The sequence below is a fragment of the Polypterus senegalus genome, chromosome 18 (genome assembly GCF_016835505.1).
Source record: "Polypterus senegalus isolate Bchr_013 chromosome 18, ASM1683550v1, whole genome shotgun sequence".
In the NCBI taxonomy this organism is placed as follows: Eukaryota; Metazoa; Chordata; class Cladistia; order Polypteriformes; family Polypteridae; genus Polypterus; species Polypterus senegalus.
This window is the reverse complement of record NC_053171.1, coordinates 33,162,758-33,187,967: the sequence shown is the minus strand read 5'-3', so window position 1 is coordinate 33,187,967 and position 25,210 is coordinate 33,162,758. Positions and strand designations below refer to the sequence as shown.

The following is a 25,210-nucleotide window of genomic DNA, read 5'->3' as shown; positions in this document are numbered from 1 at the left end:
TTTGGGAGGAAACCGGAGCGCCCGGAGAAAACCCACGCAGACACCAGGAGAACATGCAAACTCCACGCAGGGAGAACCCGGGTCTCCTAACTGCGAAGCAGCAGCGCTACCACTGCGCCACCGTGCTGTGCCCCAAATTACATACTGTATGTCATAATTACACAAGCCTTGCAAGATCCATCCATTATCCAACCCGTTATATCCTAACCACAGGGGTCTTCTGGAGCCAATCCCAGCCAACACAGGGTGCAAGGCAGGAAACAAACCGCGGGCAGGGCGCCAGCCCATCGCAGGCCTTGCAAGATGAAGCAAACAATTTGCACAGGTGTCCCAACTTAGTGTTGATTACTTAAAAATCTTCTGTCTTAAAGCAGTGTTAGAACAGACTGCAACTACAGCCTCTGTGGTACTACTTGAATGATATGCCAGTGATAATGAAAAAAACCAGCAATTAACAAATGAAACAAAGAATTATTACCCTTAGATGTGTGTAGGTCTTTCATTTAGAGAAATTGCAAAAAGAAAAACAAATATGCCAGTGATTCCAGTTTTGTCCTTCTCAATCCAAAGGCAAATTGGAAACTGGAAGAAACTCTGATAGGAAGAGTTGTGGCAGACCCAAAGTCATAACTCAATGAGAATACAAGTTTCTGAGGGTCACCAGCTTATGTGATGAAAGGCGCCTCGCAGCACAACAGTCCAGGTTGAAAAAAAGCAAGTCCGGTTTCTACTGTGAAGAAGAGACTTGGTGCTGCAAGTTTGACAGGTGGAGTGGCAGTAAGAAAGCCAATCCTTAAAGTAGAAATCAGGGCCTTGAAATACCATCTGTGGACTTCTGCAGATTGAACAGTCTCTTCACAGTAGAAACTGAGACTTGCTTTTTTCAACCACTATTACACTGTGCTTAAAGCTGTTCGGCTATGAGGCACCCGTGATCACACAAGCTGGTGACTTGTCTTCGTAGTGGGTTGTGTCTTTGGGGCTGCCAGATCTCTACCTATCAAAGTTTCTTTCTAAACTTATTTGCCTTTTGATTGTGTACTTGACTTGACACTTCTCATTTATATATTGTGTATGCATATCGAATACACCTGTTAAGAGTTTCATTAATCCTGCTGGGCTAGGTTTCACGCCCTCACAACTGTAAATAAAGCCAAGACTGTGTATGTTTAGATTCGAGGGCCTTTAAGTAGAGGCTACATGTGGTTTTGTTCGTAACTAAGTTACAAAAGGTTGAGTTACATGAATAATAACACTGGCTGTGCTCCCTGTCAAAGATGGATTGAAATTTAAGTAATCAACCTAGCCCATGGTGGTGATTGTGTAATGGTGTTGAGAATCTTATCTTGGCACACTTTGGGCACCTTAGTGCCAACTCAGCATCATTTAAATGCCACAGCCTACCCGAGGATTGTTGCAGACCATGTCCATCCCTTAAAGACCACAGTGTACACCTCTTCTGAAGTCTACTTTCAACAGGATAACACACCATGTCACATAGCTCAAATCAACTCAAGCTGGTTTCTTGAACATGACCATGTGTTCACTGTACTCAAATGGCCTCCACAGTCATCAGATCTCAGTCCAACTGAGGTGGAACTGGAGATTCGGATAATGAACGTGCAGCGGATAAATTGACAGCAACTGTATGATGTCATCATGTCAATATTTCCAGCACATTGGTGAATCAATGCCACGAAGAATTACTGCGGTTTTACAAGGCATAGGGGTCCAACGCGGTACTACTAAAGGGGCCGGTGCGTGTATGTTTCTGCTGTATGGGATTCGTAAAATGCACCATCTATTGAAACACGAAATGCAAAGCGTTAGATTACTAAAATGTCTGTAGTGCGCTTTGAAATTGAGTCATAGCATCCGGATGGACACACAGAATGGTTCTCTTTTTTACTAAGGTGGATTGGATTAGCGAAGTGAAGTGAAGTAAACACATCCCCATATCAATCGCGCAAATCGACGAGGAAGAAGTGGTGAGCGCGCCGAGCACCGATATTCACCGGCCGGGCTTCCATCATTAGTGCGGAGTGGAGGACGGAAAGAGAGTGAAAGCACAACAGCCACTGGCTTCATCGTGAGGACCTGCAGACCAAGAGTGCTTTATATTCCACGCTCGGATGGATGGAGAGTCCTCGCTGGAAAGTTATTTTGACCAGTCCATTGTTGGAGTAAGTACGATTCGGCCATTTATGCCGCGACGTTCGCCATTCCGGTATAGCGAAAACAATTCAGTCCGAAACCAAACTGGCCTTTACTTATTAAACGCTTGCGCCGCTGTCATGTCAGACGGAGTAGAACCATAGAGTGCCTGGTTTAGTCGTCCGCACTTTGGAATCGTAAGTGCCGTTCTGAATGGGACCGTGTATCGAGTTGGGTGAGTTAATGCGCAGGAGTGCACAACGTACGTGTTGTAACGTGACTTTTGGGTATTTACACGTTTTTGTGAGCATTTTACATTATATTCCTCTTACCAAACGGACGGCGCGCTCTCCCGCCTACACAGCGTGGTTCCCCGCATTCTAGTCCTGTTCGCTTCGTTCGTTTGCCATATACACGTACATCTGGTCTACAGGAGATGAAGTTTCAATAATTTTTACTATGACGAAAATATTTACGACAGAGTCAATTTTATTTATTAATTCCTTTCCTCCCTATGCAATGCGAACGAATGGCGTTTTGTATTTAAAGCGTTTTACTGAAGAAAGGTTAATAAGGGCATAGGATTCTATCGCATGTTTGCATCCAGTTCTACTTTCTCCAAACCTATTCATTTGTAAATTGGACTTCTAGTTTCATACAGCCAGCTGTTATATCCCAGTTTTCTTTTTTTTTTTTTTTGTAGAAGTTACAGAACTAAGTTTGGTAAACATTTATTGTAATGTACCGAGCATCTATGTATTAATTAAAAACATTTATATAACGCTTTTCTAACCTGTGCAAAGTTCTTGAACCTCCAAATGGTACCATCCACCTGGATGATGCATTGGCAGTCATTCTTGTCCCAGTACGCTGACCACACATTAGCTATTAGATGGTGCAGGGGCGAGAGAGATGGCCAGTTAGGGGGCAGAAAGACCAAGCTGTAGTGATCAGTTTAGCTAAGGCTACTCTCTTTTTATTAAGGGATTCCTAGTGCTCTTTAATGACCCCAGAGAGTCCGGACCTTGGTTTAATATGTCATGCAGAGGACAGCACCAATTCTCAATGTGTTCTTAACTGCACTGTGGCATTGGGATCCACACACAGACCACCGGGCTAGTGCCCCCGTCATGGCCTTGCCAACACTTCTTCCAGCAGAAATCCCAATCTTTGTGCGGTTGGTCCACCATCCAAGTAGTGACCAGGCCTGAACACACCTCGCTTCTCGTAGATTATCTGGTCTGAAGTGAAGGTGGTATGGCTGCTGGCCAATGGGGATACTTCAATATTTTTTTCTTTTTTAAACTGACTTTCATCGTTGTTTTCATCCTGCTTTTCCGCATGTTCTGATCATTTAATCCATTATTTAGAAATCGGCACATTAGAGGGTCTGATGCTGAAGTAGTGACGGCTTTTCACCTTTTAGCATTGCTTGCCCAGGTGTCTGCTGTGCTCATTTTTGATTGTCATTATAAGGATATAATTAAGGGAGCAATTGACACAGAACAAGACAAATTAACAGAAAACCGACCAAAGAGAGAGAAGCATTTAAAGCTATGCCAAAAATACAAGTATTTCTAAATGTCTTGGGAATGTTAAAAACCCACTGCTGTGCTTGTCTGAATGCAGAAGAGAAGACCAAGAAAAGATGGACTAATTAAATGAGATCAATCTGAGGTAAAATGACTTGTGAACTCTTCAGCGACATGGAGTTCCCAGGACTGAGTTTGAGAACCACTGCTTAATGTGAGGCAGTAAATGTAAATTAATTTAAAACAGGAATAATATGCCAGTATTAAATAAACAGTTTAGGAAATTCACCAGGTTGTAACGTACATACCAAACCAGTCAGAGATTGGGCAGAAATTCAGGCTTAAGGGTATTTTTGTTTCACATCCTGATTTGGTTAAATATTCATTGGATTTAAAACAGGCACATAAACAGACCTTCTAAAACTGCCCCTTATATAATATTATGTTGCTTACAAAATAAAGGATGAAATAGAAAGAAAAATATTGGTATACTAGGGGGCTTTGCTCGCCAACCCCCGTGCCTGCAGTACCTGATACCCTCTTTGCCGTTCTGTTGCTCGCGTATGAGGATGCAGATGTAAAATTTAAACAGATTTTTATTTTTATGGGAATTGTTACATATGCATAATAGAACTATTTTACATTGCAGCGAGTAATTAACCATATATAAAAAAAAAAAAGTAAAACGTAATAATTTGAAAGTAAATTATGTTTCATGTTACGTTAGAGTTATTCATTACATAATACAATTTCATTCTGTTTGGCTTTGAAATTAACATGCAAATACTTTTTAAACTTACACTTTTACTGTAAAACTTAAGTAAAAACATTTTTTTGAATTAAATTTTTGTCAATATCACATTGAATTTTGATTCTGTGTTTCGACATTCATCGTGGCAGTACAACATGTAATTGCCCGTGATTGAATTTTGTTTCTTTCTGTCTATTAAATAAACGACTTTTTCAAATGTTTGGCTCTGAGATTTGTTAATTGTCTTTGCAAAAGCTATTCTAACAGGAAACTGTTAATGTTTTAATACGAATGGCATATCAAAATCTCCTTTGTTGTGTGATGTTATCCGTGAAAGATTTACTATGCTACCTTTCTTAGATACATCCTTCTTTCAACAGTAATTCGTGGGTGCAGTGGAAGACCGGACAGTGTGAACAGTTGCAGATATTCTTTGTGATATTGTAAATTGATGTATTCATCTTCCGCACGATCACCACCAACTCTTTCAGCATAGTCTATGGATACTCGTTTAACCAATTTGCCATGTAACCGATCAACATTTTTGGCGTTAATTTGTTTGACTTCACAGTTTCTTGCTGCTAGGATTGCCCGTGTACTCATTTTTTCTGTTAAAAACCCTTCATGACGAAATGCTTAAATAAGATTTGGACATAAATAAGTCTTCTTCAATTGGGAACTTAAAGTGAGGAAAACGTTAATATTTATAAGAGCTGAGAGAGCAGGAAATGTGCCTGTCGAAAGCATTCACATGAATGAGCGGTGAGATTACCGTGTGCGTGGTTGAAAATGATTGAGAGGAGGGCATGACTTGAAAAAATGTCATGGCCAAGGTCTCAACTAGTGGGATTGGAAAAAATCTTTTCAAAAAGTCTCATCTCGTCGCAGGATTTTTTTAATATAATAGAGAGATAAGTAAATTCTGCACCAGTCCATGTTAAGGTAAGGGTGGAAAATAAGACCAAGAATAATGTTGTTGAAAGGGAAACTGCACTAAAACAAAAGTAAAACTGAGTTTCCCTCTGGTTTGGTGGTGTTGGGGGGAGAGACGGCCTGTGTGAAATCCAGGGATTTGGGAGGCGACGGTAGAGGCCTTGTGTAGGTTGTCAGATGTTTAAAATTTGCTAGAATGTGAAAATGATATAAACTGACTCGATATTCGTAAGACAATTTCACCTATGAAGTAAAGCAGGTCCTGTCTGGATGACATTTACTATAATAACCATGTTACTATAAGCTGGCTTCTGTATTCAATGCTAGTGCCCCTCACTGCAGAAGCAAACATACGGGGGTGAGGGGACTTGGACCTGGCTTGTCCACGTCAAGACTCTGCACAGAGGTGATCAAGGAGGCTGTTGGTCGTTTGGTTCTTTCTCACAAAGTGTGGAGTCCAAATCAAAGGAGGTTATTCTTAAGTTATACAGTTCACTAGTGTGGAGCAAAGTGTACAGCTGTGTTCTCCACATTTCAAAGAAGGTCTACTAGGGATGAGCCACACCACTGTTTTTGAAGTCGGTACTGATACAAGTATTTTATGTGTCGGTCTTTCTGATACCAATACAAAGTCATTTTTAAAGAGCACAGGAATTGGTTTTCAAATGATGGTAGTGCTTTAGAATGGCTAATATTAATTGGTCAGTCTGTATTTAAATTAACATCAAGGTCACCATAAGAAATTTGTTACACAATATATACTAATATAATAACCCACTTAATCCAGACCAGGGTATTATTTGTAGCAGGGGTCAGCCTATCCCAGCTAAAATACGGCATAAGGCAGGATTGACTCCTGGACAGATCCCCATCCATTGCAAGATGAGCACACACACAGACCCACCAAATACACCATTTGGTCAATTTAGTGTCGCCAGTTCACCTAAACTGCACATCTTTGGACTGTGGGAGGAAACCCGCGCAAACACAGTGAGAGCAGTCAAACTCTACCTAAGGAGGATCTGGGGCGCGTACCTCGGCCTCCATATTGCAGGGCTGCAGCCCCACCACTGCTTCATTGTGGCCCCCCAAAAGGACATTCAAACTTAAGATAATATGAACTTTTATGTTCTCATAAAGATTTAGTTATTTGTTTAATACGTGTAAAACAGGCGATCGCCTTATGAAAATTACTTAAACTGATACCCTTAGAACATTAACATTTACAAAAAAAATATCCCCACATTTGCATTTTCTATTATATTCTGTCCTGTTCTATCAAGAAATATTTTCTCACCAGTAACGCCACATTGCATGATAACGTGCTGTGAATACACTTGACTTGATCATTCCCAGTTTTCATCCTCTTTCTTTCTCTGTACGTTTAGCATTCGTTTGCTCAGAGGTTGATGCGCTTGCTGCTTTCTGAGCAGCTCTTTGTTTCTCCACCCTTAGTGGCCTGCTTCTTCTCTTCTTTTGTCAGCATCTGCTTGCGTTAAAACTGAATAAGGCAGTGTTTGTGTTGCAATTAGTACGTTTACTTTAATTTTTCACTTAAGCTGGCACTTAAGTCTTCAATCTGCCTCAAGAATGAATTAAGTTATGAAGAGGTAGGGGAAGTGACGGCGAAGGTGGTAGGGATGAGAACGGCGCCCGTACGCTTGTGCCACACGACCGCCTTGCTGCCGAGAGTTGATTCTACAATAAAATAAAAAGGGGGATAACCTCGGAGGTCAATCATCACCCTGAAAGTGGATAGTAGACGTCACGTAGTATATGCCTACCAAATTTCAGGTCAATAGTTCAAACGGTTTGCGAGCTATGGGTGATTTAAAATCCTGGACAGACAGACAAACGGCTACGGTAGTGTATTATATATAAAGATATTAGTGTAATATTTAGTTAATTTTCAGATGTGTATTTAGAAAAAGTAACGCTGACGTTTTTATGCTTAATCCTAATTTGCCTCTGCAGGTGGAAGAATGGAGCAATCCCTGGACACGGTGACAGTCCATCACTGGGTGAACACACACACACATCCCGTCTGTCTGTCTGATATAACATTGTCAGTCCACCTAACCTGCGTGTCTTTGGACTGAGAGAGGAGACTGGATCACAATGCAATTTCAATGATACAAAATTAAGTACAAACATATTTTATTAACCTAGATTTTGTTACTAATGAAATTAAAATACTTTTAAATCCACTAAATATTTGCATTAACATTTACTCAGGCACCTGGAGACCTGGGTTCGCTTCCCGGGTCCTCCCTGCGTGGAGTTTGCATGTTCTCCCCGTGTCTGCGTGGGTTTCCTCCGGGCGCTCCGGTTTCCTCCCACGATCCAAAGACATGCAGGTTAGGTGGATTGGTGATTCTAAATTGGCCCTAGTGTGTGCTTGGTGTGTGGGTGTGTTTGTGTGTGTCCTGCGGTGGGTTGGCACCCTGCCCAGGATTGGTTCCTGCCTTGTGCCCTGTGTTGGCTGGGATTGGCTCCAGCAGACCCCCGTGACCCTGTATTCGGATTCAGCGGGTTAGAAAATGGATGGATGGATATTTTTCAAAAAAAAAAGTTTCAGTGAAAGTTTTAATCTTTACATTAGACATAGCTATTAAGCATTTTGCATAGTATTAAACTATTTAATATTCTTATTCATGGATATTGCTTATATTGTTCATTGCTTTCTAATTAGGGGGGGGAAAAAAAAAAGACACGGACAAAACCTGTGACAAAATACTCTTGACAGTGATTCTTTACATTATGTCTCCTCCATTATGTTAACAACAGGCTTTACATTTCATAAGTATTAGAGTGGTAAATTGCAAAATGTTAAACGCAGCTATAAAGTCTTCAATAAATCCTCATCTACGTAACTCTGCTAGCAGCAGTTACCTGGATAACGTCTCGTGCCTCTTTGAAAGCTCTCCTTATCTGGCACTGTTTGTAGTTACATTGACGGGCTTCAGGTTTGCATCTTTTTGATTTTTTTTTTTTTTTTCTTTCCCACGTCTTTCTGTTGGTCAGCATGTGTGCTTTTTAAATGTTTTTAAATAGGCTGCTTGATTTGCATCTGTACTACACTGTTGTCACACCAATATTACGTCGGTTAACTGTATTCTTTTCAATCTGTGCGCGGTGGCAGACTACAATGCTATGCGTTTGGCCGCAGTCTGCTCTTGGGCAGGGGGTGTGGGTTTATGGCATTCTTGAGTCGCAGCACGTCTGCTCATTTCAGTATGTGAGAGCAGAAAGTGTGCTAGTACTTTCTATGAATTTTGCAAGAATGTTGCTGTCATATCTTGCAGGAAAAAAAAAGTAATTATTTATTAATGGTACTCAATACTAAATGAATACAGTTTGAGCATTGACGGATCAATTACTGTGGTATCACTCTGCCCGTCCGTAAGGTACACCAGCGCGCCGAGAAGTCCAGAGAAGAGTGACTAGGTGGATACTCGGACTGAGAGGTAGGAGCTACGAGGAGATAGTGGTGGAGTTGAACCTTTTTAGTTTAAACAGACCAAGGTTAGGAGGTGACATGATTTGAAGGGTTTCAAATTTAGAAGACATTTAGTACAGTGGATCTCGGATGGTTCATTACAGTAAATTCAACACATAGACACGGACACATCTGGAAACTTATTAAGGTCAAATTTCACACAACTGTTAAGCTTTTCTTTACAATAATTAGTATAGACACATGGAATCAATTATTAAGTAGTGTGGTAGAGAGTAGGACTTTAGGGACTTTTAAAATTCAACTTCAGCTGTTGTTGATAGTTGGAGTGACGGATCATAAAGTATGGAAGAAAAAGAATTCTGGTAAAGACAGATAGGTCATTACCAAGAAGTGAAAACAGATGTTTATCGTGATTGAATTGCTAAATGATGAATATATTCTATTAAAACAGTTATTGATAACATTTTTATTAAAATTGTTTATTAAAGGAGGAAAGGTGAAGTGGGAATTTTGGACTGGATCAGTAGCGGAAGGACTGAGCAAATCTCATCATAATACTGTTTGGTGTGGTTTTTTTCTTTTGGAAATTGAAATTTCAACAATTTGTATAACTACACAAACATCAGATGAAACATGCTCAAGACTAGATGAGAATTTTAAAGACATTGGAGAAGTTGGCCTGGTTAAGGGGAAAAATACTAAATTTGTTTGGAAGGCAAGTCTGAATATCACTTTTTTTATTTTTTAAATTGAAAGCAATCACTGAAAGTGTCAGATTTCATTATATGCCGTGGACATTTTGAAATGCCAAATACTTGTATAGGAGTGATAGTCTTAAATTGTATTGAAGCCAGCATTTAACCAACTTAATGAGATCTAAATGAAATCTCTCCGGAGAAGCTCTGATGACTGAAGATTTTTAGTTGTAACGGGTCAGCACGTGAATTCAGTAGAACGTGAATTGGTGTGATGTTTACAAGCTATGCAACGGTGACCTGGCCTCTACTTTTAAAATTCAGCAAAGTTTGTTATTCCAGCCAAATGAGGAAAAAACAAGTATTGTCAGAAACATGGGAACCAGTGATGTAAAAAAAAATATTTATGGTGGCGATCCCATACAGATGGACCTGAATATAATTACTGATTAATTACAGTCTATTTCTGGAACTGCTTGTATGAGTGTGTGTATGATTATATATGGTAAACAGCATTGCCTATGAGTTTTTAATCAAACTTCTGATTTCTTTTCCTTGTTTAAAAATGTCTTGCAAGCTACAAATATGCATGGGACCTGCAAATATTCTGTGATGAAATACCAAATGTGCAGCCCTGTGCTTTAGAGTTCAGAGTTTTGGCTATTAGGCCACTTTCTCTGCCCTCTACGGCATGGGCTCTTTAGTTTAGATGTATTTAAAAGATGGATTGGCATTGTGCCACTGTGTTTAGTGCTGCTTGAACCTGGATCAATTCTTTAACACTTGGAGTCCCAAAACCAGTAAAAGCTATGGCCTGCTCAACCATGAAACATTTAAGTTGTGGGCCCCCAAGTTTGTGCATGCTCCAGCAGTACCCCAAGAATATAAGGACTGGAGCACCAAGAGGACCTGGGAGGACAGACAACAAGAGAGAGCAAGCATCCTAACTGCTGCATCCTGATGTATTCAAATCTAGTTTTCCCAGCAGAACTTAATGTGGATTTTATGCTGAATGATTATTTAATAGAAATTAAGTTTATTATTTATGTAGTACTTCTCCCGCGCCAGGCCCTGTTATTGCCCTGGTGGCTTTCAAGATGGTTAGTTGAGCAAAACTACGCTTCCACAATACACTTCCTACCATTTAAACTAGATCTATTCATGCCGCTGGATGCAGGGGCTGGAGCCTATCGTGCCAACACTGGGTCCAAAGCAACAAAAAGTCCTTGACGTGGCATCAGTCATTCTCGGGCAATACCCGCACTCCAATAGGGGCCAGTTTAAAACTGCTAATTTATCAAGCCTACATGTCTTTGGGAATGTGGGAGAAAATACATGCAGAAAAAGGGAGAACTTGAAAACTAAACGCACAAAATGAACAGGGGTTCAAAGGCTGCTGCATCTTTAAGATAGTGGTGCTACCCACTATGCCATCCCACCATAAAAGTTACTAGGTGAAAATTATTTTAAACAAAGCTATTTGATTAGTATGTGTTTTTTTTCATGATTGTTATTGCAGCATATTGTATTAGTTTTGATTTTATATTTAATAAGCATCATGGGTATTAGGCAGTGCAAACTTAAGATCGCAGGTGAAGTGCTCATACTTGAAAGTTTACTTCTTTGGCATTGTTACACATTGTGGCAAATGTCAGTACTTCAGATTTAGTTTAGAAATTAACCATGGAAATAAGAAACCCCACATTTATTTAATATTTAATGCCTCATAGTTGTACACAAGCTAAAAAGCTAGTTAATGGGAGGTTTTGGAAATTGCACTTCAAGCTAAAAGCTACAGTACTTTGCATTGTGTTCTTGCCTTCCTCCCTTTGGTTAATGGTGCATTTACAGTGTAGGTCCTTCATCTCCCTTGGTCTTTATGTGGGTTTCTGTAGTTCTGGTACAACTAACTGTTTCATCAGAATGTTTTTTGTACGTTGCATTTGACTTCTGACCAGTTCTCTATGCTGGGTAGTGTTATTCAGCGCACAGATTTTATTATTATTATTATTTCCACACTTATTTTGGAACCCCTGCAGATTTTTTTTCTCCAGCCGTCTGTTTTTTTTTCCTGTCCTTCCTGGCCATCGGACCTTACTTTTATTCTATGTTAATTAGTGTTCTTTGATTTTAATTCTTACTTTCTTTTTTCTGTCTCTTCACCATGTAAAGCACTTTGAACTACATTATTTGTATAAAAATGTGCTATAGAAATAAATGTTATTTTGACTTTACCTGTTTGTTGCCTGGTATAAGTCTTGTAATCGATTATTTAACCCACTTCCTATTGTCCAAATGACTTGAAATTTTGCACACTTACTCACTTCCAATGACAATACATGAATCAATAATCAGTTTCACTAATTGATCAATTATTCCATGTTAATTAAGAAATGAAATTTTCATATGAAGAAGTTAAAGATTTCACCAATACAGTAGATGGTGCTAGTAATAGATAGAAACATTAAAGGAAGTGTTAAAATATTGATTACAAAATTATACTAAAACAAACCCAAGACTAAAAAGTTAAATACATTTTTAAAAACCACGCTTAAGTGTAGTAAAAAGTGAAAAATAAGTATCTCATAAATCACTCGTAAAATAAAAGCGTGGGCACTTTTGCTAAGATTTTAAGAAGCGTTTTTTGAATGTTGATTTATGAAAAGTGCCCACGCTTTTATTTTACGAGTGATGTATGACTTATTTTTTATTTTTTAGTACACTTTTTAACTTAATATCAGCGTGGTTTTTAAAAATTATTTTTAATATATATATATTATTTTTCCCTTTGGTGTTTAGTAGCAGATCTTCTGCAGAATTTTCAAGTTGTGGTGAATCCCTGACGTGGATTAAATCCATGCCAGCCACAGTTTCACATCAAGTACTGCATCTCTTGGTAGCTTTATGCCTGAACCCAAATGTATTTCAAGTGACCAAGTTCAGAATTAGAAAGGCATTCTATGGAATAACAGCGTGAGAGGTGGATGGTTATACTTTAACTTTGATTGTTTACTGTTCAGAATTTCACTGGAATTTGTTCTGTAGTTGAAATGATTGCACTCTAGATTTGAATATGTGTGGTGCTGCTGATTTGAAAAGCATTTCCAGTAGCCTCCAAAATATCTCAATCCTAACCTTTTTTTGATTTCTTAATTTCAGGAGAATTCTCAATGCCTTTACACACCTGCCATCGATTTTGAAGGGGACCTCTCCATCCGGTCTCCCCTTCACTCCTCCACCTTCATCTCTGCTCCAGTGGAGCAGAACAAGGCCTTGACAGAAGATTTTTCTGTAGTGGACCTCAGCTTTCTACCAGATGAGCTCAGTGTACAGGATGAACCCCTACGTGATGGGGCGGAACAGCAGGAGAGTGATGTGCGGGACAGTGGCTTTGTATGTATGGCAACCCCAGGAGAACAAATACCATCTGAAAGCAGCATGGCTCTTCCCGGGGCCTCTCCATTCTGCCCACTGCCCATGACACCCATGACTCCCATGACTCCTATGACACCTGTTTCTGAAAGTTCCGGCATTGTCCCTCAGCTTCAGTAAGCGGTGATGATTTAGAATTCTATTTTTAAACATAGGACTGTGTTGATGAGTCTCAGCGTCTTTTGTACCCCTGCTGTACACATTTTGATTGAACAGTCTGTATGACCAGTTAACTCCTTGAGGTTTATCTTCACGCTGCAGACTGGACAGTGTGTTGTCATTGATCTTGCAAAGTGGTTCACAAATGACACATGGCTGAAACAAATTGTTTTTCCATTGGTTCAGGGTTTTCATTTCACTTTTGCTGGGGATAATACATAGTTTTATAAAAATTAAACTCATAAATGTTTTAATGGTGAATAGTTTTTTTTTTCATTAATGAGCACAAATAATGTCACATTTAAGTACATAATTGAAAATAAAATATTGTTCCAAATCAATTAACATGGAAATACTTAGTCAACCTAATATATTTAAGAAAACAACAATATATGTTTATTGGATTTTGTGACCCAAAACCTTATTTGTAGTGTACAGTACACATTTTCTGGCGCATCCTTATCAATCATTCAGCAGTAGTCTGCCATCAGACTGACATCCAAACGTCCCTGGTACCTTCTTTCCATGTCCTTGATATCCCAATGTTATTTTTTTACTGTGCTCTTCACTTGCCACTATGAGATTTTCAGGGAAAACTTCCAAATGCAAATTCAAAAAGTGTACTTTGATATTCATGTTGCAACTCAGTCCCTTAAGGTTACTTTTTTCATAATTTCTTTATAATGTGGATCATTACGGTTCCCTAAAAATATAGAAAATTACTTCCCTTAATGATACCAATGCCCCTTGTTCCCTGTCATTCATTACACCATCAAATTCCGCATTAGAAATTCATTTTCTGATATCTTGTCTGACAAAAATACTCTCTTACAATTCAGACTCAGACAATTCCCAGAAAATGACGGCATAAATATATCAAAGAGGTGCCATTTTTTGCTAGGGCTTTGACAAAATACTTCATTAAACCAAGCTTAATATGTAGCGGTGTTAGCAGCACTTTACCTAGATCCACCAAGCTAGGTCTGATGATGTTTTTGGCGTCAAGCTGTAACTTTGTTCTTGCCTGGTCCAGTCCTGCTGCACCCAGTGTCAATTTTCGGATCTACTGTCCCACTTGCAGAGAAAACGTGGAAATTGTGTATGCTGTGACTGCTGACCCAGTAAGAAGCACGTAACTTTCAGGTCCTTGCATATAAACATGTGGTGCTCGCTGCAGTTAATAACCTGTAAATAATATTTATATATTTTTATATTAGAAAATACAAAATTCAAATTATCATTAAAATACTGATAATATAGTGCAAAAATGGTTAAATGTTTTGTGAAAAAAGCATCGCATGATGGAGAAAAATATTTTTCATTGATGAATTCATTGCCTAAAAAAACAAAAATCCCATGAAATAATCAAAACAGTTTTTTTTTTTTCCCATTGTAAACGTTTGTAATGTGACATGGAACCAGAATTAAGGGAGAATGAAGTACAATTTGAAAGGGCACTGATTTGATCTTCTTTCCCATCAGGAATATTGTCTCCACTGTAAATCTAGCCTGCAGTCTGGATCTTAAGTCGATTGCCCTTCGAGCTCGAAATGCAGAGTACAATCCCAAGGTGGGTTTTTCTTATTTTTCACAGTATGATCACATCTCCCATCAGCTCTTGAATTTGTATATGCAAGTTTGTACTGAAAGAGTATTATTAAAGCAGAATGTATTGGTGTAGGTGTTGGTAGAATGAAAATACTAACCCTTTGGGCTTATCACTCCTTGACATATTCTCTTGAAGTGAATCAAAAACATTACAGTATATATAAGGCTAATATGAAACCTGTACATGTTAAACCGCCTTGACACTCCCACTGAAGCACATACAGTGTGAAGTTTAACTATGCCTTGTTCCAGTGAAGCGACAAGTCAAATTGAATGGTAAATGACAAAAGTATTGAGAGACCTAGATGGAAGAGAAGCAGAAGTGTTTCTAAGAGGAGAAATAAATGGTGTTAGGCAGAAATCCTGTTTGTGGTCCGCACTTTGAGTATGTACATTTCTAGCGTCCATTTGTGTAAGGGTAGGCTATGTGCCATGTAAGAATCTACCAGCAAAGGTGTTTTATATATAGGCGTCATGTGGCACATTTGGTAGTGCTTCTGCCTCACAGATCCAGTATCCTGGTTCAAATCCTGCACTGACAATGTCAAGTTTGCACATTCTCCCCATGTCTGCAGGACTCCAGTTTTTCTGCTATGTTCCAAATGATGTATGCATTGAGATGAATTGTTTATTTGAAAATAGCCCTGTTGAAGTGTGGCTTGCTGTATGAGTATGCCCTGTGATGGACTTGCACAGTGTTTAGGACTGATACCTGCCTTGAACCCAGTACTTCAGGGATAGGTTCTGCACTCCAGTGACCCTAAATTGGATTAAGTAGATTTGAGAATGTTGTGCTCTCTATATGTTTGAGAACATCACTGTTCATGTTTCATAATTACAAGTAGTGCAAACATAAATAGATACAGTGGATGTACAAAAAATTAGCTTGATTCATGTTCTATTTTAGGCCCCAGAAAATGTGTTGAATGATCATTGACTGCATGATATACTATTGTAAGGCTGTTTCAGTAATATTATCAATGCAATAGCCAGACTGAAACTTTTTGGATAGGCTGTAATGTGTTTTGATGTTTGGAATGTGTAAGTACAGGAGAGTATACAGAGAAAGAGGATGGCAAAGAAGAAGTGGGATAATCGGAGAGATGCAGAAAGTAGACAAGAGTACAAGGAGATAAGGCGCAAGGTGAAGAGAGAGGTGGCAAAGGCTAAAGAAAAGGCGTATGATGACTTGTATGAGAGGTAGGGCACTAAGGAGGGAGAAAAGGACCTGTACTGATTGGCTAGACAGAGGGACCGAGTGGGGAAAGATGTGCAGCAGGTTAGGGTGATAAAGGATAAAGATGGAAACAGACTCACAAGCGAGGAGAGTGTGTGGAGCACATTGAGAGGTTGATGAATGAAGAGAACGTCATGAGAAAGAGAAGGTTGGATGATATGGAGATAGTGAATCAGGAATTGCAACGGAATAGCAAGGAAGAAGTAAGGATAGCTATGAAGAGGATGAAAAATGGAAAGGCTATTGGTCCAGATGACACCTGTGGAAGCATGGAGGTGTTAAGGAGAGATGGCAGTGAAGTTTTTAACCAGATTGCTTACTGGAATCTTGGAAAGTGAGAAGATGTCTAAGGAGTGGAGAAGAAGTGTATTGGTGCCGATATTTAAGAATAAGGGGGATGTGCAGGGCTGTAGTAACTACAGGGGGATAACATTGATAAGGCACAGCATGAAGTTATGGGAAAGAGTAGTGGAAGCTTAGTTAAGAACCGAGGTGATGATTAGTGAGCAGCAGTATGGTTTCATGCCAAGAAAGAGCACCACAGATGTGATGTTTGCTCTGAGGATGTTGAATGAGAAGCATAGAGAAGGCCAGAAGGAGTTGCATTGCATCTTTATGGACCTGGAGAAAGCATATGACAGGGTGCCTCAAGAGGAGCTATGGTATTGTATGAGGAAGTGGGGAGTGGCAGAGAAGTATGTAAGAGTTGTACAGGATATGTATGAGGGAAGTGTGACAGTGGAAAAGTCTGCAGTAGGAGTGACGGATGTATTCAAGGTGGAAGTGGGATTACATCAGGGATCGGCTCTGAGCCCTTTCTTATTTGCAATTGTGATGGACAGGTTGAGAGACGAGATTAGACAGGAGTCCCCGTGGACTATGATGTTTGCTGATGACATTGTGATCTGTAGTGATAGTAGGGAGCAGGTTGAGGAGACCCTGTAGTGGTGGAGATATGCTCTAGAGAGGAGTGGAATGAAGGTCAGTAGGAACCAGACAGAATACATGTGTGTAAATGAGAGGGAGTTCCGTGGAATGGCGAGTTGGATGGTTAGTGGATAGTAGAGTTGGCAAAGGTGGGTGAGTTTAAATACTTATAAATGCAGTACAGAGTAAATGGGATTGTGGAAGAGAAGTGAAAAAGAGAGTGCAGGCAGGGTGGAATGGGTGGAGAAGATTGTCAGGAGTAATTTGTGACAGACGGATATCAGCAAGAGTGAAAGGGAAGGTCTAAAGGACGGTAGTGAGACCAGCTATATTATATGGGTTGGAGACAGTGGCACTGACCAGAAAGCAGGAGACAGAGCTGGAGTTGGCAGTGCTAAAGATGCTAAGATTTGCATTGGGTGTGACAAGGATGGATAGGATTAGAAATGAGGACATTAGAGGGTCAGCTCAGGTTGGATGGTTGGGAGACAAAGTCAGAGAGGCGAGATTGTGTTGGTTTGGACATGTGCAGAGGAGAGATGCTGAGTATATTGGGAAAAGGATGTTAAGGATAGAGCTGCCAGGGAAGAGGAAAAGAGGAAGGCCTAACAGAAGGTTTATGGATGTGGTGACATTTGTCGTCTTTTCCCATACTTCCTCCAACAGTACTATACAAAATTTATTGTGATGTTACTCTGTACATGAGTTTAGTGTTTCTAGGTTGTAAACCTCTGTGGAAAAATTTACAGGGGTCCCAAAAGCTCACTTTATTATTTTTTTTTTTCTTTCTTAGCGCTTTGCTGCAGTCATCATGAGAATCCGGGAGCCAAGAACGACAGCCTTGATCTTCAGCTCAGGCAAAATGGTTTGCACTGGGGCCAAGAGGTGAAGTATCATAGTTTAACTATCCACCCTCCAAAAAAAAGGCACAGGAGTGTGTGAGCCTCTCCTCTCGGAGTGTGTATTCGTAAGAGTTCACTGAACAGACTTAGGGTTTGTGTTGAGGTTGCTCTTTATTTATACAAGTACAGCTGATTATACACACAGCAAACCATACTAGTCACTACTTTTGCAAGTGTAGTATTTTAAGACATATTTCAGAGCATTTACTAAGAGGGAGATGAAGGTCAAACTAAAACGAGGTATCTATCTGTTTGTTTGAAGGAGGATCAATCTGTGCGTTTTTTTTGTTTTTTTTTCCCCAAACATTTTTTCCACCACAGTGAAGAACAGTCCCGGCTTGCGGCCCGAAAGTATGCCCGTGTTGTGCAGAAGCTGGGTTTTCCAGCTAAATTTTTAGACTTCAAAATCCAGAACATGGTTGGAAGCTGTGATGTCAGGTTTCCCATCCGGCTGGAAGGACTGGTCCTTACTCACCAACAGTTCAGCAGGTACCTATTGTCTGTTCAACCACCAGAGGGCATTACCTATGCAATATTTTCTTTTACTGCATTTAACAAGTCTACCCTGCAAACATGCATATGCAAAATTTAGCAAAAAAGAGGAGTTTTGCTTTTATTTGGCAAAGAAAATCTTCCAGTGACAAGTGAAATTTACTTGACAAAATTGGCTAAGTAATCTTACACAAATTTCTTGATACAGTAAGTCATGTAGAGAAAAGCCAAGTAAAATGACACACTCTATTGGCTAACTAAAAGATTACAACATGTAAGCTTACGAGGCAACTCAGGCCCCTTCTTCAGGCAGGATTGGTAAGTCATTAAATCTTCCAAGAAGGGAAACAAGATTTAATGCCTTGATATAAAATATTGCCCCTTTTTTTTTTTTTGCAGCATGATTGTGGAACTGATTTTCTTCCGATATGTATTTTTTTTGTTTTTTTCAAAATAAATGCATTGGTGCAGTTTTGATTAATAAATAGCATGGATTTATGTGCCCTGGTCTCTCCAGTTGATGATTAATGACACATTCTGGCACAGTTTCCAGTTGAGATGTGATTTCGATTTTATTTTAAAATGGTATTTTTAGCCTTGTAGGGTATGCTAACAAAAAAACTAAATGCACTTTTTATGGCTCCACACAATTATATTAAATGATTACAACAGTTTGCAAATGTTAGGATAAGTGTAACTTCAGTATATCCTGCTCACAATGTGAGAATCTTGGGAGGATGTGGATGAGCAATGTGACCAGTGTAAAATAAATTCCTTCTTCAACAGCCACCTACCCCAAGCAGTACCATTGTGTGCAGTGCTCTGTGCCTAACAGCAAGGCTGCAATGGGCACCAGAAAGCACAATGTCTTACTGAGTGGAAGAGGTTTGTGAAAAGGAAATCCTTTAGACAATAATAAAGTAAACAAAAGTTTAATAAAAACTGTTAATGTGATTTATGACTATTGATGGTTTATTGTTCAGAGAAAGCCTGATGACACTCTTCCTCTCTCTTGTCCTCTTTGAAAAGTTAGACACCAGTCTTGATGAGCCTGCATACACTCAACTCACTACTATATTTTCAACACATCCTTTTTTCCCAAATCCAGTCCAGCCTTTCTGCTTTAGGGTACCTGGGGGGAGTTAGCATTGAGTTTACAGCAAGAATCATTCCTGGATGGGATTGTAGGCTATCGTTAAAGCCATAGCAGTTTGGAGGCCTCAAACATCCTTAGCCAGCATGTCCTTTTGGATGTGACTGGAAACCTTAGCACCCCAGCATGGCGGAAATACGTAGTCTTGGCACTAACTGTGACCAGGCTGCGATTTGAACCTCAATCCCCATTGCTCCGAGTAAAAAGTGCTAATCAGTGTGCTACCATGTCCTTGGTTTTTATCAGCTAATTGAGAAAATACAAATTTGAAACCCCTGACTGATGCAGCTAGCTCATTACTGATCACAGGGTGCAATAGGCTGGGTTGGCAAACTAGGCCATGCACTTTCTGCAAAGGAAGGGTAAAGGTCACTATTAATTTGACTGATTTTTACAATGCAAACAAACACAGGTGGTGAGGAAGAGAAAAATCACAAATCGTTTTAAATTCTCTCCCAGATGCAGGAGCATCTCTGTATATTTGCTTGACTGCAACTGTGTATCCAGTATAATGAATCACGTTGACCTCTTAAATGCTGGTCAGGGTACTCGCTGTAGTTTGTAAAGAAGTGGATTACAATAGTATTTGACTGGAGTGTTCCTCACAGACTCCTTTTTTTTTTTTTTTTTTCAGCTATGAACCAGAACTGTTTCCTGGGCTCATTTACCGCATGGTAAAGCCACGCATTGTGCTGCTCATTTTTGTTTCTGGTAAAGTGGTGCTGACAGGTAAGGAAAGTAAAAGTGCTGCATGTTTTTGCTCATGCTGGGGTGAATAAGGTAGCACAGTATGTTTGTGGATTATTTTTTTGGCACAGCCCCATGAAGTGTACTTGGCACAGATCACTGGGAGGTGGTTCTATGACACACTAGAGTCCTTTATTCACACAAGTAGGGATTTTATATTGCAACTGGGAATCCCCTAGAAACCAGCATGGTCAGGAATTTGGTGCTGCAGAAGGTAAAGTCTTGTGTGCTGTTTTCTTAAATGCCTAATAGCAAACAAGTTGATTTACCACAAATCTCATTTTGTTAAGGCAGTGATTCTCAACGTCTGTCCTGGGGACCCCCTGTGGCTGCAGGTTTTTGTTCCAACCAGATTCCTAATCAGTGACAACACCTTATAGCACTGATCTCATTTAATTAGCTGGTATTTTTTTTAATTTTTTTATTCGACATTCAAAAAAGCATAATTTTTACATTTATAATACATTTATAAATATTTCTGCTTTCGCTATAGATTTAAATACTTAACTCTCTTTTGTTGATTTCATTTTACTTTGCCCTTTCTCTGTATTGTATCTTAATGATGACAACTTAAAATGAGCAGATCAGACACCCAGGCAAACAACGCTGAATAATCGAAGGCTGCAGCTACTTTACAGTCAGACCCACTAATGAGTAAATAATGGATTAATTAAACAATTAGAACACCTAGAAAAGTAAAATGAAAATCAAGATGAAAATACTGTTAAAAAGAAAAAAATACATTATTCCTATATAACTGCTTGGTACATTTTAATTTTTTTTTTTGCAAACTTTATTATTAACTTAATCTAATTAATATATTGTTCCTTAAACACAAAACTTGGGGAATATCCGTTTACTTAATTAGCCCAGGAGTTCAATTGAAAACAGAAGCTGGTTGGAACAAAAACCTGCAGCGACAGGGGGTCCCCAGGACCGACGTTGAGAACCCCTGCATTAAGGTATCTGCTAATTTACGGGTACATGATGTTCTCAGTAAATGCAAGCTACCTCCGCTATTAAAATTATAAAGCAAACCATAACATGTTGTACCTGTGCTGCCTGCTTAAACGTAGCATTGTACTGCTGCAGAGGGAACCGTAAATGCCGGGGTTTACACCGGCCAATAATGACTACTCTGTCCACCCATTATCTACACATTGATCCAATTCAAGGTTACAGGCAGTCAGTGCCTATCCCAGCAGCACTCGCCTGAAGGTGCAAACCAACCCTTTGGGGGCACCAGTCCTTTACTGAGCACAGTCTTGCACACGCACTCCCACACTTACTCATACAGGCACAATTTAATTAACATGTACAGCTTGAGTATGTGGGAGGAAAGAGCAGAGTACCTAAAAAAGCAAAAATGCCGCTATAAGAAAAACATGAAACCTGCAGACTGAGCCCAGGCTGGAATCCAACCACAGACATTGGAGTTGTGGGGCAGCAACTACTGTTTCTTTGGAGAAAAATGATAAGAAACGGCTTAACATGCAGGAGTCTGCAAATAAATACATCAACATAACCTAATAATGTAACTAATTAATATGAGGAGTTTGCAAAGTACAAATCTAATTCTTGTTTAAGATTGTTGTCTCCGAAAATTGTACATCAGCTAAGAGACTTCATACATCTATCTGCCTTGTCACAATATCCAGTGCCAGGTACTGTTTTTCATTGTGGTCATAATTGATGGATTAAAGGGTTAGTCGCATCAAAAACGAGCAGATACTGCAGCTTTTAAGGACCAGGGCATCTCTAGTCCTGATTTGGTATGGTCACGTAACTTCATCTTATATCTAGAAGGAGGTAAAGAGGAAGCAGGTGACCCAAATGCTGCTCATGTGTATGCGTTTTTTTTTTTCTTTTTCCTTTAAGGGAAGCAATCCCATCTCTCTGTTTGTATTCCTTTAGGGGCTAAAGAGCGCTCTGAAATATATGAAGCCTTTGAAAACATCTACCCAATTCTAAAAGGGTTCAAAAAAGTGTGATCTACTGAAGAACCAAAATGACCAATCTTCTGTGCAAAGTAATATATTTAAAGATCTAATACCATAATATTTACAGAGAGTATAGCAGTGTTTATCTTTTTTTTCAAATAAAGAAATATGTTAAATTTTTTTGTACTTCTGAGCTACGGCTATGTGTTTCATAATCGGCGAAAAAATAACGCATGTTTATAAATGCTTTATACGCTTTATAATAGTTTTCTAATATGTGCTAATTCTTTGTTCTTGATGAAAATGAAGATATGCTTTGTGTTAGGATTAAGACATAGTGGAAAAGATGTCTTTGCATGGCAGGACGGCTGCCACTTTTTGCTCGCACTTGATCCATAAACTGCTTGGAAGCCAGGACTGGAAATCAACTGCCTTCACTTTAAGGACAGCACCTGTGTCAGATCAGTGGTTTTTACAGTTTTTGATGAACAGTTACACCAAAATTAAGTTCTCATCATATTCTGAATAGGTTTCACTGAAAAGGCATAGTTGGTCCATATAAATGCTTGAAGGTGGTCTGTCCAATCTGGTCAATGAATACCATTTTCTTAGAAACACATTTTTCATTACTCCTCATCTCAATGGCACTACACATTTGGCACCATCAAGATGATGTCCTCAAATTTGTAGATAAGGGGGGTGTGGAGGTAGGCTGGCAGAAGGATGTTTTATACTGCAGAAGCTTCATAACAACTCTAATACAGCCGCCTATCTTCTCCTCATACAGGATCCAACACATGACTATGAGCAAGAGGTTTGGTCTATCTATCTTCTCATCGGCGGAAAGGATTTTTCTTCTAGTGCTATTTCGTTGTTGAAAACCTACTGACATCTCTTTTTACCTTCTCCCCAAAATCCACAAACTGGACAATCCTGGATGTCCTGCTTATTCTGCATGCAGCTGTCCCACAACTCCTGTTTCAGTTTTTCTCAAAAGTCTTATAATGCCAGTGGTTGAAGGTTGCTTTTCATGCTTAACATATTAACTATGCTCTCTAGTTGTTTGACAGCTTTAGGTTTCAAGGTCTTGACTGCTTTATCTTTAGCATGGATGTCAGCTGTTTGTATGTAGTCATTTCTTGCAATGAAGGTGTTATTACCCTCAAGCCAGACGTTCAGCAGACGTCCAGTCCAGGATCCTCCCATGAACACTCTCAGCAGACTGGCAGAAATGGTTCTTGGCCTCAAAACAGACTTTTTTTCACCAGGTCAGTAGAGTAGTAGTAGTTACTAGAATGAGAGCCAGACATACCAATATTTCACCAACATGGGGGTGTGTTTCTTTTCTTTCTACTTAAGCTTTGTACCAGACCTGTGCGAAAGATGTATTAACGCTTCTGGTGGTGATACCTCTTGCTACAGGGATTCATTAATGATTTTATTAGTTTCTGTCCATCTGGCAGGTTTACAGTCAAGGTTTCTACCATTTTTCAGATATCAGTCTTTCTAACAGCTTTACAGGATTTAAAACAAAATCTTCTACTTCCATCCCTGGCATGCTAAAAACTCTCTTCCTCTTTCACAGTTCCGCTGCCTCTGCAGTGATGAGGTTACCATTTGTAATGAAACACTCAGAATGAGGAGTTTCTTCATTGACAGACAGCCCTTCTCATATTGTGGACAATCAATATCTCAACCAAGCCAGGGGCAGGCCTTGTTATATCTACTCTATGTGGAACCCCATTAACGAAACCCACATCCTGTTTGTTGTCTCGTTGCACTCTAACTCTCTCTCTGTCTCTCTCACAGGTATTCAAGCAAACTTACTTCATTTTGTAGACTGATCCTTCCACGGAAGCCTTTTTTCCTAATCTCCTACCACTGACCATCTCTTAACCAAGGAGGGCCACATTTCCTCACTAGGCATTTTGAGTTGTAATAGGAGCCACTGTGTCACTTGCCACCAGCAGTATCATCACATCTGGTCCCTCTAGTAAATTCTGTATTAAGTAATGGGCCTCTTGCCAGTCAAAAAATCTTAATTGGCACAATTCTTGTAGGAATCATCCAGCCATCTACCCAGGTAGACAACTTGCAGTTCATTTCAGGAAGCACATTTGAACTGTTAAAGATCTAAGACTTTGCAATGCCTGTGGTGAAACGCTTCACATCTCTTAATCATTGCCACACTGATCTATTTCTGTTTTTTCACGGGGTGTCAAAGATACATTTAAAAAAAAAAAAGACCCACTCACTTTTGAATTTAATCTCTACCTTCATCTTTTCTAAAGACAGCTTTTTCACACCTTCCTTTAATCTGCCCTGGCTTTGTTCCCCCTCCTACAAGTACTTGTTACCTGCTTTTTTTTCTTTTCAGCTGCACACCTGATGATGGCTATACAGCCGAAATGTTGTGCCTTTAACCTTCTTTCCGTTTCGGTGTGGGAATAACTTTTTAACCTTTCATTTCTAATATTTTATTCCCCGATAATCACTGTCTAGTTTAGCCAGCATACCTCACCATTTTACAGTGAAGTGATATTCTTGAATGGTTAACTTGTCTGGCAAGCACAATAATTTTATATAGCGAATTTCCCTAGAGAACACCTTCCCGGGACTCATCATGGATGCTCTACAGTTAAACCACACTTTCCGGCAAACGCTTTAAATGGCGTAGTGCGAACCCTCCCGTTCAGTCTTGAACCAATGAAAGCGAATAGTCCAGTAATACAAATACTGGCGGATATGTATTCTTACAAACCACTCGAGCTCCGAGATCTGTTCTGGAACCTTAAGTTAAATCAACAGGCGCTGGAACGAACGAGTAGTTGGCAGCCCACATGGTCGACGTCTCCACCACATTTTTACTTATTTTAGATATCGGTCTTTCTATTAGCCTTCTGGGACTTAAAATCTCTGCTTATGTCAAACCAACTGACTTACAACCGCTCATTCCACTCGTACTAAACACACATTACCTCTTTCAGGGCCGTTAAGTTAATGCGCAGATGCGCGGTTTGTCACGTGACCCAAGCGAGCTGTCCAATCACGTGACCCTGCGACTAACAACACACGTGATGCGGAACGT

General features: G+C 39.7%; 1 protein-coding gene across 3 annotated transcripts; it reads left to right on the top strand.

Annotated features, from left to right (window-relative positions):
• The first annotated feature begins 283 nt into the window (after nt 1-283).
• On the top strand, nt 284-25,115 carry tbpl2 (TATA box binding protein like 2). 3 transcript variants are annotated; one of them, XM_039741395.1, is made up of 8 exons: nt 284-2,183; nt 12,685-13,073; nt 14,599-14,686; nt 17,682-17,773; nt 18,112-18,279; nt 20,070-20,164; nt 22,097-22,211; nt 23,932-25,115. In XM_039741395.1, the coding sequence occupies exons 1-7, from the start codon at nt 2,133-2,135 to the stop codon at nt 22,171-22,173; spliced, it is 960 nt and encodes a 319-aa protein (XP_039597329.1). In that variant the 5' UTR covers nt 284-2,132; the 3' UTR covers nt 22,174-22,211; nt 23,932-25,115. The 3 variants fall into 3 exon arrangements, with proteins under 3 accessions (XP_039597329.1, XP_039597328.1, XP_039597327.1); XM_039741394.1 differs by having other exon boundaries at nt 22,910-25,115; XM_039741393.1 differs by having other exon boundaries at nt 22,097-25,115.
• Nucleotides 25,116-25,210: the final 95 nt, after the last annotated feature.